The 18,740-nt window shown below is 47.1% G+C and overlaps 1 protein-coding gene across 1 annotated transcript in view; it reads right to left on the bottom strand.

Moving 5' to 3' along the window:
- PHKA2 (phosphorylase kinase regulatory subunit alpha 2) overlaps positions 1–18,740 on the bottom strand; it is a 92,916-nt gene that overhangs the window by 23,363 nt on the left and 50,813 nt on the right. Inside the window, 8 exon segments of the mRNA XM_033202000.1 lie at positions 4,169–4,342; positions 5,519–5,688; positions 7,530–7,608; positions 7,859–8,003; positions 9,014–9,123; positions 9,802–9,936; positions 12,567–12,645; positions 14,992–15,099. Of these exon segments, the coding sequence (XP_033057891.1) occupies positions 4,169–4,342; positions 5,519–5,688; positions 7,530–7,608; positions 7,859–8,003; positions 9,014–9,123; positions 9,802–9,936; positions 12,567–12,645; positions 14,992–15,099 (1,000 nt within the window).

Here is an 18,740-nt window from a genome sequence, read left to right as displayed (position 1 = left end):
GGAAATCCACTAAGAGACTGTAGAGTATCTCTGGGAAATCAAATAACCCTGAGTCAACAAGCCCCACCCATGGGCTTGGAGATTCTCATTCATGACCAGATAAGTGAGGAGGAGCAGGGCAATGGAAGAAGGACTCTCATGTGGAAGACAGAAACCTAAGCAAACTGGAAAAAGTGACCTGGGTGCATGGAAACCATTCAAAGAGTAAAAAGGGTCTATACAAACCAAAACAAAAAGCCCTGCCATTAATATTCTTAGAATAATAAGAAATTGCCAGGCATGGTGGCTCATGCCTGTAATCCCAGCATTTTGGGAGGCAAGATGGGCAGATCGTTTGAGGCCAGGAGTATGAGACCAGCCTGGGCAACATGGCAAAACCCTGTCTCCACAAAAATAAAAATAAAAATTACCTGGGTGTGGTGGCATGCACCTGTGGCCCCAGCTACTTGGAGGTTAAGGTAGGGGGATCACTTGGGCCTGGGAGGTGAAGGCTGCAGTAAGCCGTAATTGCACCACTCACTTCAGCCTGGGTGACAGAACAGGACCTTTTCCTTCTCTCTCTCAAAAAAAAGAAATTATACTGTATTTTTATTATTTTTTTGAGACAGGGTCTCGCTCTGTCACCCAGGCTGGAGTGCAGTGGCATGACCATGGCTCACTGCAGCCTCAACCTTCTGGACTCATGCAATCCTCCCACCTCAGCCTCCCAAGTACCTGGGATCACAGGCATGCACCACCACGCCTGGCTAATTTTATTTTTTTGTAGAGACAGTGTCTTGCTATGTTGCCCAGGCTGGTCTGGAACTCTTGGGTACAAGTGATCCGCCTGTCTCGGCTTCTCAACGTACTGGGATTACAGGTGTTAGCCACTGCGCCCGGCCAAGAAATTATATTGTAAACGTGAAACAAAAACAGATGCAATTTGGGGAAAAAAGATTTACAATGTGATAGCAAAAGTGGCTCAATTGAGGGGATGGAAGAAAAAGTTGAGACAATGGCTCTCAGGACAGACAGAAAAATGGAAAACAGAGGGAAAAAAATGATAAAGTCTTCTTCAGGAAATCAACTTTGGAATCACAGAAACACCAGAAAGAACAGAGAAAATGTAGGGAAGGAAATGAGTCAAGAAGCTTTTCAGGAAAGCTTTACAGGACTGAAAAACAAATTTCCAGATTAGAAAGGCCCATTGTGTATCCAACACAATGGATGAAAACACATGAGATAGAGATTAAGGTGCAGCACTGAGATGTCAGAAGCTGGGAGCAGAGAAGATCCTAAACACTTTCTTTTTTTTTTTTTGAGACGGAGTCTGGCTGTGTCGCCCAGGCTGGAGTGTAGTGGCGCGATCTCGGCTCACTGCAAGCTCCGCCTCCCGGGTTCATGCCATTCTCCCCTCCTCAGCCTCCGAGTAGCTGGGACTACAGGCGCCCGCCACCACGCCCGGCTAATTTTTTGTATTTTTAGTAGAGACGAGGTTTCACCGTGTTAGCGAGGATGGTCTCGATCTCCTGACCTCGTGATCCGCCCGCCTCGGCCTCCCAAAGTGCTGGGATTACAGGCTTGAGCCACCGCGCCCGGCCCTAAACACTTTCAAAGAGAAAAATGGCTCATATTTGAAGTATCAAAAATCAGAATGAGCCGGGCACGGTGGCTCACACCTGTAATCCCAGCACTCTGGGAGGCCCAAGAGGGTGGATCACCTGAGGTCAGGAGTTCAAGACCAGCCAGGCCAACACGGTGAAACCCTGTCTCTACTAAAAATACAAAAATTAGCCGGGCATGGTGGTGTGCGCCTATGATCCCAGCTACTTGGGAGGCTAAGGCAGGAGAATCGCTTCAACCCAGGAGGTGGAGGATGCAGTGAGTTGAGATCGTGCCACTGCACTCTGGCCTGGGCGACAGAGTGACACTCTTGTCTCGAACAAACAAACCAAAAATCAGAATGGGTTTAGATTTCTGATATGGTTTGAATGCCTCACTCCAATCTCATGTTGAAATGTAATCCCCAGTGTTGGAGGTGGGGCCTGGTGGGAGGTGTTTGGATCATGGGGGTGGGTCCCTCATGAATGCCTTGGGCCATCCCCTTGGTGATAAGAGAGCTCTCCTCTGAGTCACAAGGCATCTGAGATCTGTTGTTTAAAAGTGTGTGACCACTCTCCCCTGCCACTCTCTTTTGTTCCTACGGTCACCATGAGAAGCGTCTGCTCCCGTTTTTTCTTCCGTCATGATTGGAAGCTTCCTAAGGCCTCCCTAGAAGCCAAGTAGATGCCAGCATCATGCTTCCTGTACAGCCTGCAGAACCCTGAGCCAATCAGACCTCTTTTCTTTATAAATTACCCAGTCTCAGGTATTTCTTTATGGCAATGCAAGAATGGGCTTTTTTTTTTTTTTTTTTTGGAGACAGGGTCTTGTTCTGCTACCCAGGCTGGAGTGCAGTGGTGTGATCACAGCTCACTGCAGCCTCAACCTCCCTGAGCTCATGTGATCCTCCTGCCTCAGACTCCCAAGTAGCTGGGACTACAGGCATGTGCCACCATGTCTGACTATTTTTTCTAAAGACGGGGGTCTCACCATGTTGCTCAGGCTGGTCTCAAATTCCTGGACTTAAGCGATCTTCCTGCCTTAGTTTCCCAGAGTGCTCAGATTATAGGCATAAGCCACTGTGCCCGGCCGGGTTTAGATTTCTCAACAGCAACACCAACACACTGATAGCAAGAAGACAATAAGTCATACTTTCAAAAATCTGCCAAAAAAAAAAAGTCTTTTTTTTTTTTTTTTGAGACGGAGTCTTGCTCTGTCGCCCAGGCTGAAGTGCAGTGGCACAATCTCAGCTCACTGCAACCTTTGCCTCCCAGGCTCAACTGCTTCTTCTGCCTCAGCCTCCCGAGTAGCTGGGATTACAGGCACAGGCCACCACACCTGTCTCATTTCTGTATTTTTAGTAGAGACAGTGTTTCACCATATTGACCAGGCTAGTCTCAAACTCCTGGTCTCAAGTGATCTGCCCGCCTCGGCCTCCCAGAGTGCTGGATTACAGGTGTAAGCCATCACGCCCAGCCAAAAAATGTATTTTCAATCTAGAATTCTATACCCAGCCAAACTCTCAAATGGGTCTGAAACATTTGTAGACATTTTAATAATGGCAAGGTTTCAACAATTTTACCCACTGTGCACTGTGTCTCAGGAAACTACTGCACGTCCTCTATCAAAGTAAGGGTGAACCAAGAAAGAAGAGTTGGGATACAGAACACAGGAGCGCCATCTCAGGAGACAAGTAAAGGAAGCCTCCAGGGAAGATCCCAGGGTAAAAAGCACCTCAGACATTGAGGGCAACCAAGCCAGAAGGGGGCAGAGGGCAGTGCAGTTCAAAAACAAGCAAGCTGAGAGCTGTCACTACCATGCCCTCTTCCACTTCACTGTTTTTTTTTTTTTTTTTGAAACCTACTGAAACTATTCTAGAATGTGCTCCACCAAAACAGAAGAATACATTGAGAAAGGGGAACACAACAGATTCAGGAACCAGGGAATCCAACTAAGGAGACAAGGCAGGGAACAGGCCTAGAGCGCAGTCAGCCCAGATAGAAGGAGACTCGTGGACTCTAAGAAAGGCAGTGGAATAGAGAGATTCACTGATACGACTGAGCTTGTGGAAATTTGTATTGCGAGGCCACTGGGAGATGTAGAAAGAAAGCGAAGCAAATGAAAAGCCAGGGCAACTTTACCTTTCGAAAAAACAAAGAGTCAAAACGGGAATATAATCAGAGTATACTATAATGCTCAGTTGGAAATAATATTTGCGTACATACAATGATATAAAGAGTGAATACTGATTTAACTAAACTTTAACTCCGTGGTGGGTTAGGGGCAGTGAAGCAGAAGAGTGGTGATTTAAGACAGCCAGATCCTTACCCACATAATCAAAAGTCAACAGGTACCGAATCAAGTCAATGCATATGAAGACAGCAGTATGCACACATTATTTGAAAAATATGGAGATATGTATATACCAGAAGAAAGAACTAACAGAGTTGAAAGTGGTTACCTCTAAGTAGAAGGATGTGGGGGGCATTTTGTTGTCTTCTAGGATTCTTTGGCTTTTAAATTATGTCCCTGCATTACTTTGATAAAAGAAGGTATTTTAACAGGCAGAGAAGAGTTAATAACATACATGGAACTTCCAAACCCTTTGCTTTTGCCATCACAGAAAGGATGTCCCTCGTGGAGTGGATAGCACTGAAGACGTGGCGGTCTTCTGTGTTCTTACAAAGAGGAGGCAGATAGGACCTCAACGATGTGCTTTGCAGAAGGTGGTTGATATACTGGTCAAGTTCGTCTTGGCTTTCTGTAATTGGACAAGCAAGAAAAAGAGCCAATGAAACCAAGCTGCAGAAATATGGCTGCACAATAGTGACCACAGGTAGCAAGTAGCACTGAGTAGGCTTAGCAGATGACAACATTGAGATATCGATATTTGCACTCCCACTCACTCCCGAAGAGTAAGAAGAGATTTACAGAGATAATGTATGTGTGTAGAAGTTTACTGTTTGGAAAAACTTCATTCAAGGAAAAAAAAAATACCGGTCAAGATAGTGTTTACATCTCGTCCTCCCAGATGAACTGAATCATATGTAAGACAGCCTGAAGGACAGCAGCCGAAGTCTGGGCTTTTTGTTTTAATTTGTCATGAGTGAGCTAAGCCTTATGGAACTCCCAGTCCTAATTCCAACTACTATCTAAAAGTGAAAAACAGATCACCTCAAAACCTTATTCAGAATGAGAAATGTTATACCCACAGGGTTTCATCACTCATATCCAACCAAACCTAGATCATTTTACCACTCCTTTGAAAATTCAAGCAGTATGTTTCTGTCTTCAGAATGTATGTATTCTGTGCAAAGTCCCCATTCCTGGCCAGCCACAGTGGCTCCTGCCTATAATCCCAGCACTTTGGGAGGCCGAGGCAGGCTGATCAGTACAGCCCAGGAGTTCAAGACCAGCCAGGGCAACACAAGGAGACCCCATCTCTATAAAATATAAAACAATTAGCTGGGTATGGTGATGCTTCCCTGCAGGCCTATAGTCTTAGCCACTTGGGAGGCTGAGGTGGGAGGATTGCTTGAGCCCAGGAGATCGAGGCTGCAGTGAGCCATGATCATGCCACTGCACTCCAGCCTGGGCAACAGCGAGACCCTGTCTCAAAAACAAACAACAACAACAACAATTACAAAAAAAAAAGAGAGAGAGAAGAAAAAAAAACAAAAAAAGTCCCCATTCCTGAAACTCTCTGTCCTTCTAGGTTTAAAAATGCCCCACTCTCAAGGACATCATTTGCAGTTTTGGTTTTTAAACTGGCATTTTATTCATTTTAATATATGCAAGTTTCAGAAGGCTCTTTTTTGTTTCATTTTTCCTTGTTTTTAATTATCAATCATTGTCTGTATTTGAGTCTTGGGGCAATTTTATCACTAAAGTTTAAATAAATTCAGCGAACTACCCACAAAAGCATTTCAAGCCGTACCTTGATTACAGGTGTCTTCCAGATATCCTACCAAATCTGAATCACTATCAGGACTGAAAGTCCCTTCGCTGGCATCATCAAACAACTTCTCATCACAATCTGGATCCAGGAAAGTCAGATACGTGTAGAACGATGTGGTGAGAAATTCCGAAAGGTTCCCTAATTTTACTCTGCCAAGAAGACACCGGGTTAGGGACACAGGTAGTGTGTGGATAACCTTCTACTATGAATCACTGAGAGACTTTTGCACAACCATGTGGTGCTTCTGCCGGAATCAATACATATATTACTCTGCAGATTGCCCCATATAAGCGGTCAGCCAAGACATTCAAACAAAAATTCAATAGCAAGTATGAAGCGAACGCGCACAGCATATTAAAAGCCAAATGAATCACACTGACTTCTTACTCCCAACACAAATAAGAATCTATTTTACTGAACCAACCAACAGTTTGACAAAACATATCGAGCAAACTGCTTTTAAACAGAACCAACCCAATGTTTTTGTTTTGTTTTTCTCCCCCAAAACGACTGGCTCAGAAGCAGTGATTCTCTGGGCACACTCGTTCTATTATTTATGAGTCCCTACCATGAAACCCCGTCACACAGGGCCAGGGGTGCTATGATGGAAGAGGTCAGGTTCCCTCTAGAAGGAATTCGATGGGGAAGCCATCCCCAGACTGGAGTAGGAGTCCTGAGTGGCCCTATCACTTTAGGCTGGGCACAGTTCCAATGAAACCTGGAAGCTGGGTTTGACAGCCTGGGCTCTGAGGTTCTGCAGGTCCACCCCCACATGCTGGGAGCGATTTCAAGGTGCTTAACCATAATTTTTAAAAAATGAGTGACTTTGCTGTGGTAGCAGTGTCCCTGGGGTGAGAGGCTATGAGAAGAAAGGGCAACTTCAACTCCAAAAGTTTTAGCAACTGGCATTCTATCAGGGACCAAACAGAAGCCTCCCTGAGTCCTGGAAAAGCTACACTGGGCTACACGTGAGATTCTCTCTTTTTTTTTTTTTTTGAGATGGAGTCTCATTCTGTCACCCAGGCTGGAGTGCAGTGGTATGATCTCGGCTCACTGCAGCCTCCACCTACTGGGTTCAAGCGATTCTCCTGCCTCAGCCTCCCGAGTGGCTGGGACTACAGGCGTGCACCATCATGCCTGGCTAATTTTTGTATTTTTAGTAGAGACAGGGTTTTGCTATGTTGGCCAGGCTGGTCTCAAACTTCTGACCTCAGGTGATCTGCCTGCCTCAGCCTCCCAAAGTGCTGGGATTATAGTGTGAGCCCCCGTGCCTGGTCCACAGTGTTCTCTTGGGGCCCTTCTGGTATATCCTAGGGGGTAGAGGAAGATGAGAGAATAGACACTACAGAGAAGCCCTCTGCCTTGTAACAGCAGAGGGCACAAAAATGGAAGCAGTATTCCTGGAGGGCAAGCCCTGTATCACTCAAGATGCTTAAGCATAATGCCTGGGTGCGTCTGCCCTACTTGGGGCCTGTAAACCAGAAGGGGGCTCATTCCACAGGGGTGAGCGGACAGTGACCTACGCAGACTCATTCAGGTGTTCTGCTCTAAGGGCTCTAAGGAATTTGCCAAGTCCTGCAAATGAATCTTAAGGTGATAGCATATTCAAGTCAGTGCAAGGAGCGTTTATTGGGCACCTGCCGGATCCCAGGCACTGAGTATTTCTTTCCACACCTTTTAACAGAAACATACACAGAATTCCATACATGCGTTCCAAGAACAGACGTTTCAGAGGGACTTGATGGTTCACCTCCCTATGTCTGAGGCCTCCTGGTGCAAGTAAAGCTTAAAAGATACCAGCCGCGTGCTGTTTCAGAGATGAGCCAAGTTTCACGTGGGAGACTGGATTAGAGAAGTGTTACCTTCCTGCTTACTCTAAAACTGCATGCTTTTAGGTTCAACAATCAATATGAAAAACGGGACAAGGGCAGCAAAGGACTTTAAGAAAGGTCAGTGCTACTCTTATTTTTTTTTTTAAATCACAAATTACCTGGCTCCTCCAAAATATCCATCCTCTAGTTTTCTAATTGTGGAAAGCACAGCAGAATGAATGTCTGAGCCATCATTTGCTAAGGAAAAAAAGTGATGAATTAGTTTAGTCTGGGAAGACTTTTTTTTCCCCTGTTATGCACTGAAACATTTTCATCAACACCATCTAATTAAAATATTTCTGGCATAGACGATTCCCGAGATAAGAAACCAAACTGCTAAGAAGCCCCTTCAGTGCTTAGTTCTGGCCATGGGAGCCATTTTAAACATTTGTAAGAGCCCAAACCACCCCTGGGGCAGGAGGGAGCCTGCTGAAATCCCTGGAGTTACTAAGCATGGTGCGGCTGATGGGGAAGGTGAGCGTGGGTCTGCCCGTCATCCTCCAGCAGGTGCACAGGTAGGCCAGCTCGATCCTTAGCATCTCCACGATCATCTCATTGTCGAGGGCCAGGTAGAAGTGGTGCTGGTCGGTGAACTGAAAGTCAGAAGAGGCTGGGTAAACGGCCACCCTTTGTTCACCTGGAAACACCAGCTGACAACTCAGCTCAGCACTAATCCTGGGGTTTTATTACCAGGCAAGAGGTTCAGTACTGGTTTCAATCCACCCAGCCATGGGGCTGCCCTGCTCAGGATCAGACAAATCAGTCTGCTGCCTGCCTGTGAGCTGTCGCTGTAGTGTAGAAGGGAGAGGTGCACTGCTAGATTTATTTTCGGCTCCTCAGATGGGGATTTAAGCATCTCGCCCAACACCGCTGTCTCTGAAAGCAAATCAATAACTCCTTAATTCCTGCTCCTTCCAGGGCTATGGGTTTGAAAATGCTTTCCAAGTGGGGGCACTATGAGCAGGTGAGAGGTGGACGCTCTGTTTACCTGATTGATGGCTTTGGTTAATGTCAACTAAAGACACTGCTGCCTGATGTTGAGAACAAATCAAATTGTTCTCTTGGCCTCTGGACTAGTGCATGCCTAGCTCTGGACTGAAATTTGTCACTAAGGGAAATAGCTCGCAAGATTTCAGTGAAAAACATTTTTTATGTACTTCCACAGGACTAGTTTTCTTTGGAAACCAAAGCTCTGCAGATAAGTTCCATAATCAGTACACTCAGTAGCCCAGTAAGTGGGGGTGTGCCCAGAAAATCAGCCTGGCTGTGTGTTACAGAGAAGGTCTGACAGCTTGCACAAGGGTCAGAGATGATTGTGATTAGGGGCACAAGGGCAGTGAGTCAAGTGACATGTCAACAGCAAACTTCTAAAGCAGTCTGAATTTCACTAATATTCATGACCGGAAGTGATGGCACACCTGTCTCAATCAGCATTTACTGAGCACCTACTACGGGCAGACTTGTACTAGGCACTGGGTGTCATTTCATATGTCTCTATTTGAACCTACGCATGCAGAATTCTGTCATATGCACAGGAAAAAAGCTTACCAGACAGCAAAGAGAACTTAATAAAAAAAGATGCTCGTTGGCCTGCTCTCCTCACCTGGGGTGTAAAAGTAAAGATTTGGTTCCTAATCACATATAGTTTAGAGGTTCCAAGGACACCAATATGTCGATACGGTCGCCCACTCAAATTCATATTCTTATTTCGTCCTGTTTGAAAAGTAAAAGAGAAATCGGAGTTAGAGGAAATATGGTAACAAGTAATGCAGGCAACTCAGGATAAGACTGAGCTTATTTCTAGATTAGACAACCCACTTTGGGGCTTGGTTCTTCTACTGCCATCATCCTCCTTTAAAATGGCACGAAGCGCATATTAAAACAAATCCCACCCCTCTTTTTTTCATGAATGTATATGAACAGTACCCGGTTGGAACTGCATGGAATAAAACTACTAAAAGGACTATAGAACGTTTACTTTTGATTTATTTAGTACTGAGCCATAATAGTAAACAAAGTCAGATTCTAGAAAAAGCGTAGAGAACCTCCTCCCATTTTAATGTGTAAATAAGCATTTTCTGATACTAAAGGTAAATATGAGAAACATTATCAAGACACAAATGACTTTTCCAATTGTAAATTCTCCAAGGTGGCTCCTTACTTTACAACAGATCCGGTGAATGCTTGGCCACCTGCGATGGTGCCCACTGAACGGGTGTGAGAACGTGCTGGCTCGCCCGTTCCTCTTCACATCGAAGCGGTGGAACCGCCTGCTTTAGTATTTTGTCCAAGTCTTTAGAACTTATGTATATCACAGTCTCTCTCAGACCCCAAATCTAGAACCGAGATGCCCCCATGCCAAAAAGGCCCAGGTAATTTCCCCAAACCTACCAAGCTTGGCATATATGTGACTAAGAATCCGGCCCGGCTGAACTTGAATTGGATGAATATCCGTGATACTCTGGACGTTCACTCCGTGTTTCCTCAACAAGTCCTTAATGTGATTGTTTTCTGCCAAAACAGTAACTGTGAACAAGAACACAGAATGCGTGTTAGCTTATGACTCTTATCTCTTCACATGGACGCGTGTTCCTTACTGCCCTCTTCTGCCTGCTGGCATACACATTAGCATGCTCTTCCATGCAATGACTAGCTCTGGAAATGACAGTGTTCGTCCTGCTGCTCCTCCCCATTCTGTCCTTGCCACCCCTCAACAACCTTGATGCCTATTTATCAAGTACCCTCAATGTGCGAGATAGTCTGATAGGAGACTTCTAGAAATTGTCCTCAATAAGTCCCAAGCCAAAATGCCCCATCTCAAGTAATGTCTTGCCTCTCTCCGGGTCTGCATCTATTCTAAACCTGCCTGGTGTCCCTTTTTGTGCAGGGTCAGGAGTGGAAACAGCTCCACTTACGGGATGCCAGAAGCCTGTGCCCCTGCTCCCAAAGGACGGGGGAAAAGAAGAGTAAGATGGGTGCGCCTACTGGCAGGGGATGCTCTGACTGAGGGGACATCCTTCCCTCTAGAGAAAGTAAAATGGTCTGTGAGTGGGGATACTAGCGATAGTGGAGCAGCCTGGCCCATTCAGAACTCCCACACAGGGCCCCATGGTGGGGAAAAAGCACCCCAGGGCTGGCCTGGGCCCCATCTCTAGTGGGAGAGCCTGGGCACCTAGCTCTGCATCAGGCAGGGAGCTGACTGTGCCTGAGACCCGGCGGCCCATGGAGGAGGGAGGCTGTCACTAGGGACCACCCAGGATCGGCTAGGCTGCACCTGCTGTACTAGTACTGCTGGCCTTCCGAGAAGGGACAGTGCTGTGGCAAAGGGAAGGAGTATAGGGACGGGACTGGAAAAGGGGAGCACGGCCACAGGGAGAAAGGTTGGTGCCATGTCCAGCTGTGGCGGAGTCCTCTGGGAGCTGGAGAGGCTCAGGGCAGTGCAGGATTGACTACTGTTACGTACAATCACTGTACTCACAGGCTGGTGGGGCCGGAATGTACAATACATACACATGCGGTTGAGAGCTGAGTGTCACCTCTTTATATTTACATAGCACTTGATGCCTTTTCAAGTATTTTAATATCCATTATCTCATCTGACCTTCACAACAAGCCCCCAGGGAAGCCTTGCATGCTCAACTGGCCAGTTACAGCTGCACGGGGACTGAAACCTAAACTCCCAGGCCCTCCGGAAATGGGAACATCAGCCATGCAGGGCTGGCTGGGTGGCTTCCCTTAACACCTGTCTCTTCTAAAGCTTCCAATGACAGGCATGACTTGAATCCACATTTATCGAAACGCCAGCAGCCACTCTCTGTAGGAGTAACTCCTTTAGTGCGGTGGTTTTGGGGGAGACCTGGGAGCCTCATGATCTGTGCAGCTGGATGTGGCAAAGTTTATGAAAGTGCACTTCCCCTACTCTGTGCCTGCCCTTCTGGGAATTTCTACACTATTCTATTAAACAAATGCTGGTCAACACCCATTAAAGTGTCCCAGACTGCAGCTGGAAAAACGGTCTTAATAGATTCAAGGGAAGAATTAGCAGGACATGCTCTGGCTTAGAGCAGGGACAACGGAGTCCAGCTGGATCAGTCCACCTGGAAGTCAGGAATGGGTTCACACCTGCAGCTGTCAGCTGTGGGTCCTTAAGGGAGCAGGTTAACTTCTAAGCTTCGTGTGTAACGTGGAGATGATGATCATCACAAACTTTACCTAATCAGAATGCTGTGACAGGTGTATCTCATGGCTCTATTGACTGGGTGATATCAGCTCATCTCACCACAGCATGAGTTCCCAAAGCAAAATGAGCCAGTGGCCACACAGAAATGCTTGTCATTTGTTCAATCACTGTTTTCAACATATGGGTGCGTATGTGCCAATCAACATAGAAACTGCAAGAATGATATGGACCTTGTCATTAAGAAATGTACAGCCTCGAGGGCAATACGGCGTACACACAACGTGCTATGGCATTAGCTGGTGCGCTCTACGGGGCACAGAATGTTCCTGGACTGCCAGGTCCTCCCTAAGAGGGAAGGTAGGAAGAGAACTGCTCCACCCGGGCGCACACCACAGGCCAGGCACTACAGCAAGCACTTTCCCCACTGCAGCCTCAGTACATCTTAGGAAGCCCCAGTGAGGGAGCTCAAGTCCTGGCACAGAAGCGTGAAATCACTTGGCTAGGCAGACGGCGGCAGCAGCAGCCTGGGCTGGTTTCCTCCCTCTCCAGAAGGGCTGGCTGGAGAGGAGGGAGAGGAAAGGTGGACATAGGTGAAAGGCAGAAAGACGTCAGGGCTCCAAGGAAGGAATGAATGACCCTCAGTTGGATTCTGAGTTTTCACCAGACTTAGGCTCTATTTTTCAAAGAATAACGATGATGAAAAATGATAAGCAATGAACCACTTGTGCCCCAGGTGCAATCAAGGTTTATATTCAAGAAAACAATTGCTTTGTAGAAAGTCATTTTGTGGTTGGGAAGAATTCTGTTGCCTTTGGGAGCCACTGAGTTATAAAACGCATCTCACAGAACTGCTACATGCTAAAGCATAGGCACATACACACTTCAAAAAAATTAAATAAGAAACTAGGCAACCATCTGAATTAAAATAACATTGGTTTTACAAAGTTAAATATGAATAGTAAACACGCTCACAAACCTTGTACTACAACATCAGGTTTGACTGAAGTGGAAAATCTTCTATTTAAGGGATCGATTTCACCAGTGGCAAGGAATCCCTATGGAAAAGAGGAGCATTATTAACACCATGAAATATTGATTAACTAAGATTTCATCTTAACTGAAGTGTGAAAATGAAATATTTGGGGGCTCAACATAGTCAAGACTTTTTTCTTTATATTTTTTCGAGTCATTGCTTATTTTCTGTGAAACAGAGTAACGTCATTCGAATTGCCACTGATAAATATATTGCATTTTTGCACCTAGCTCTCTACGGCTCGTCGAATATGCCACATCTTGTATGAGCAAAAAGAATGACAACCAATACTTTTGAGCTCTCAGTAACATGCCAGGCGTTGTGTTGAGCCACTGTATGTGCACTGTCACATTTATGCCTCCTGACAGGTAAGTACTATTTTTGGGGCTCAGAAAACAACATCCCCAAAACGAAGACCTCAGCAGCAGCCTCAGTAGCAAAAGTTTTCCTCTGACCTTCTCCTGCCTCCCTCTCTCAGTCCATTCTTCTGGAGGCACCACAGAAACTAGAATCCTTCTTCCCCAAGGCAGGTATAGAAACCAGAATCCTTTTTCCCCAAAGCCAGCCACAAAGCCTAAAAATATTCTCTGTAAAAACTGGCCATAAAAAATTCCCTGACATACCTTGTTTGGCTGTAGGTCATAAGGGCCCCAGTCCAGGGAGGGTCCTGCCACAACCCCAGAAGTAAGGAGCTCTGCACAGAAAGGCCTCGCTGGGTTTCCCTACTTGGTCCATCAGCGTTCGATCAGGCCCTTTTTGTCTAATCACATTTCTACACAGCTGTCCATATTTTGTTGAAACTATGCATAAAAATGGAAAATTTCCCCTAGATCTTGGGGTCTTCATTCTGAAGGCTCCTGTGTATACATGTTGAGTACATCTGCATGCCCTTTTTTCTTATTAATCAATCTGCCTCATGTCAGTGATTTTTCATCAAACCTTTAGGGGAACACCTTGGCCCCCACACTACCCCACCACTGTACAGGTGGGGAAACCAAGGTAATGACCCAAGGGAAGTGGCTGAGTGGGGACTTGGTCCCCCCACCCCCACTCCCTTGCAAAGTATTCTCTTTGAATATGTACCTCCTTGCACTTCTACAAATGATCCGAGCCCTGAGAGAGAAGATCAAGGTGTTCTGGGAGTTCTGAGGAGGAACTGGACCTAGTGCTGGGCCCAGAGAAAGCCTTTACATCAGAGAGGAGAAAGCAGGGAGGGGAGTTACTCGTTTCCCATCTCACTGATACAGAAATCAGAGCTGCAAGGTATCGCAGAGATGATCAAGTCCAACCTTTTCATTTTACACATGAGGAAACCGAAGCCCAGAGAGATTAGAGACCTGCATAGAGTCAGAGAACTAGTGAGAGACAGGGCTGGCTTTCAAAGGAGATATATGCATTTTCCCTACTGATAAAGACAGGAGTGGAAGACACAGCCCCTACTCCAAGGACATAACCATGACACTGGCGAGTCTTGAGGTACCTGTAAAACAACTGCTCCAGCTCGGCAGGCAGAGTTCCTGAGGGCTGCTTCCACAGTGGTACCTTTCATCCTGGGCTTTGACACTCTAGGAACGCGGGGCATGCTGACCCACCGCCCCTTCTGCCTTTACTAGAGCCTGGCAGCCCCTCAGCCCTTCCCTGGGCTCCTTCCCCTTCCTGCCTCCTCGGGGTCCAGCCCAAGCACTCAGCTGGGCAGGACCCTCTCAGGAACAACATCCCATCTGACAAGGTCACTCACACTGAGGACTGGGAGATTCATTTGAGATGGCTCCAAAGTATTTGCATATTGAAACAAAAGCCTGGGGACAAGTCAATGCTGAACAAAAAGAAAGGAGTCAAGGGGCAGTTGTCTGCAGAAGCAAGGGTGCTGCGGGTTGTCCGGGGGAACACCTGACACAAAATTCACCAGAGAAAATCCGGCCCACCGCCTCCCTCTGTAGAAATCTGTGGTCCTTGTGCTTCCTGCGCCTAGGACTGGGGCAGGGGCAGCTAGGGGCCAATCTAGTCGTTTCCCAAATCTTTTATCTTCTAGGATCAGATGTGCTAACAATCCTGGCCGAAAAGCTTCCAGCTCCTCTGACCATCAACTGGAACAGACTCTAGCCACAGAGGAGGAACGCTGGCAGGGGATGAAGGGGAGTGCTGGGCCCTCATGGACCTGAGCTGGTTTAATGGAAATATGGACACACAAGGCCGGGAGTCAAGGCCAGGAGTCAAGCCCCAGAGCCAACACGGTCCAGTTGACCTTAAACGCATGAAGATGCAAAAGACATCCACACGCACCCCTGGCAGAGAGTCCCTATGCCCTTCGGGGTCCCTGCACCTCCAATCACATGGTTTCCAGTCTGTGGGCCACTAAGCCCCCTACCTCTGCCAACAGCGAGCTGAGGATGTACAAGGATTGGCCCCACAGATGAGGGACCTTCCCCATAGGAACTCGTTCTACCGTGTGAGGATTCTTGTACTCTTCATCTACCTGGAAAGAGAGACAAATCCAAAGTCAGAAAGTCAGAGGATAAAATGGTCACGATACCTGACCCTGGGAAGTGCGCTGAGGATTTACGAAATGGTACTCATCCTCCAGGCAAATTCTGTGCAGGCGCCTGGAGGCTGGGGAGCAAGCCCCTTCCTCAGGGCTGCAAGGCTATAAAGCAGCGGAGGTGGAAGTCAAATTGCGGCCTGGTTCTGGACAAGCGCTCTTCCTATAGGCACACACAAGGCCACCAGCACTGGATGCTTGGCCTGCCTGCTTTGTGCACGGCTCTGGCCATGAGAGCTCTCATGGCTCATGCTTACATTTGGCTGCCTGATGGGTGAAATGATGGAAAACATCAGCCTCCAGCTGTGGTGGTGCATTGCTGGAGCCATCCCTAGGGGTTTATAAACTGTGCGCCTAATGCAAGAGAATTACCAGAAGGTGGCACTATTTACTGAGGAAAAACACTTGGACTACTAGCCTACAACCCTCCTTCAGGGCCTCAAAAAGCTGAACCCACTGGGGGGCTTCTGTCTCAGCAAAATAAACGTTGGTGTTCTTTCTGGAGGACAGAGCTGGCTGTGCATTGTAAGCTAGTCTGCAACTTTCTCTCTTCTAAACTCCATGCTGGACTTAGACATTTAAGTCATCACATCATTGGTTGGGGGTAATGTCAGTGACCACTTTTTTTCTTCCAGAAAACATAAGTTAACCAAAGGAAATAGGAAACATCCTTCTCCCAAGGGGAACATCACACCATGAGGGGACTCATCTTCTGCTTGCAGATTAATCAATGATGTTATTATTATTTTTTTTTTTTGAGAGGGAGTCTCGCTCTGTCGCCCAAACTGGAGTGCAGTGGCCGGATCTCGGCTCACTGCAAGCTCCACCTCCCGGGTTCACGCCATTCTCCTGCCTCAGCCTCCCGAGCAGCTGGGACTACAGGCGCCGCCACCTGCCCGGCTAGTTTTTTGTATTTTTTTTTTTTTGTAGAGACGGGGTTTCACCGTGTTAGCCAGGATGGTCTCGATCTCCTGACCTCGTGATCCACCGTCTCGGCCTCCCAAAGTGCTGGGATTACAGGCGTGAGCCACCGCGCCTGGCCAATCAATGATGTTATTAACATATTCAGTTAAATTTTAAATTTTTTCAATAGGGTAAACATTAAGAAAAACTTAAGTGCATGAACTGAATTAAATGTCATTAGGGATCAAATAATCCAATAGGATAATAGTGTGGAAGAGATTCTCCAAAATGTCATAATCTTTGGGTGGTAGAATTAGAGATAACATTGTCTTCTTTCTACAGAATCCTAGATGTTTTGTAGTGTACAGAATTACTTGTATGATAATCAGGTAGTATGCTAAAACTATCTGAAATGTAAGTCGTGTTAAGAAAGACTGAAAGGTCGGGCATGGTGGTGCATGCCTGTAATCCCAGCACTTTGGGAGGCTGAGGTGGGCAGATCACCTGAGGCCAGGAGTTCGAGACCAGCCTACCCAACATGGCGAAACCCCATCTCCACTAAAAATACAAAAATTAGTCAGGCATAGTGGCGAATGCCTGTAATCCCAGCTACTCAGGAGGCTGAAGCAGGAGAATCACTTGAACCTGGGAGGCAGAGGTTGCAGTGAGCCGAGATTGCGCCAGTGCACCCCAGCCTGGGCAACAGAGTAAGACTGTCTCAAAAAAAAAAAAAAAAAAAAAAAAGACTGCAGATATCTAGAATGAGAAATATTCAATAGAGAGCAGACAAGGTGTCCAGTCTACAAGACAGCCTGGTTTTGCACTCCTCCCACCCACGAGACACCTCCTGCCCTTCATGGAGGTGTCCCTCTCTGCCTCTCTGCACACTGGTCCTTCCGAACTGCCCACAGGTCCTCAAAGGTGCCATGCTTTTGCTGCCGCCTCTGCTGTGGCTGCCCTCCATCTCGTGGACCAGCTTTTCCGGCCCCCGCTAACCTGCAAGCTCACAGGGACAGAGCTGGCGCTGTAGCCACCCTTGTGCCCTAGTAGGTAGCCTGGTGCCTGGCATGGAGCGGCTGCTCAATCCATGTTTGCGGGGACACTTTCATTGGTCTCCAGTTGTCCACGGAGGGCCTTGTGGTGCCCTGCACAAGCACATGCGGCTGAAGAAATGAGTGGGGCTCACATCTAGCTGCATGCCACCCTGGCCCAGGGCTGCAGCTACCCTGAGGCCCTTTATCTAATTTGCACACAGGTGCCACATGGGCCTGTGGTGGCCCTGCGTCCAGAAATCCTTCCCCGTGGTCTCTACATGTTATTGATGTGACTGATGAACCTTCCCAGCTGACATCTGGAAGGAGCCAATACAAAATGCAATCAGTGTCAAAGAGTGTACAAAATTGGTGCCTAGCACACCAGCGTAAACATGCTGAGGACATTGTAATGACGAGCAGAAACCCAAAGGTCAGTGTGGAGTTTAGAAGAGAGAAAGTCGCAGAGTAATTTTTTCAATGTGTAGTCAGCACTGCTCATCAGCAAGAAAGAAAAGGGTAGCTCTTAATACCTGGCATTTACCAGAGTAAGTAACACGTCTATCTTGTATAACTGGACAGCTCTTCTCTACCACAGAATAAGTAAAATCACCCTGAAGGCATTTATTTTCCCTTGCTCTGCTTCCAGGTTCCAAACGACTTCTCATTACCAATTCTGTTTTCCCGAATACCTCAGTACTGGGAAAGGAGCGACCTGAAGCGGGATATGAACATGTAGCTGCTGGAAGGTACCAGTCCCCACTGCCAGCCCCACCCCAACCCACACAATGCAGTATGTGTACTAAAAGGAATGTATTTATTTGCAGGGGATCTAGGCTGAGGACGCTTAGAGGGAACACAGCCCTAGTAGGTTCCGTAGACTGATCTGCAGAGTGAGGGAAAACTAGTTCCTCTCCAAAGTCTGGCCCTTAACCCTGGAACAAAATCAGTCCTGAGAGTTTGGATGACGTGGTTCATGTTGGGATGAGGGGCCATCAACTTTCCGGAGCTCAGGGCTAAGGGTCCAGGCTGGTGGGGCTTGGTGAGCCCACCTGGAGCAAGCAGCCACCTCAAGCAACCCAGTGAACCAGATGGGCTGATATAAATGCAAAAAACGGAATGTTTCTGGCAACGACACATTCTACTTCTCATGGAAACTCCTTCCTTTGATTTTCTACTTGGTTTAACTGGTTCAGTGATCTAACACATAATAGTTCCTTTTAGATGGAAATACGGCCCAAAGTGATACACGGTGGTACCTTTTTTGCCATAAGGATCAAGTATCAGATTCCTTTAAAATTTATTTTCTATGGAAAAATAAAGAAGCCCACTATACTATTGCCTTCAGAAGCCTGGTGAGAGCATCCATTGTGTAGATACTTTCATTACACAGAAATGGACCACCTATTAGGAGGCAGTGTGGGGTGGCGGCAAGGCCCTGAACCTGGGGTCTTCTTGGCCCCAGGGTGGAGCCCAGTGCTGTGTGAGCTCTGACAGGTTCCACAGCCTCTCCGAGCTGAGGCAGACACTTTAAAAGTCCATGCCAGTCCTGTGGCCATGTTTGTGGGGGCCTGATTCAACCACAGAACACCTAAACCCAAGTCGCTGTATGCCAGGCCTCTGCTGGCTTGCAACTTCCTCCAG

The sequence above is a fragment of the Trachypithecus francoisi genome, unplaced genomic scaffold, assembly GCF_009764315.1.
Source record: "Trachypithecus francoisi isolate TF-2019V2 unplaced genomic scaffold, Tfra_2.0 Lachesis_group6, whole genome shotgun sequence".
Lineage (NCBI taxonomy): Eukaryota > Metazoa > Chordata > Mammalia > Primates > Cercopithecidae > Trachypithecus > Trachypithecus francoisi.
Note: the sequence above shows the minus strand (reverse complement) of the source record. Positions and strands in the feature narration are given on the sequence as shown.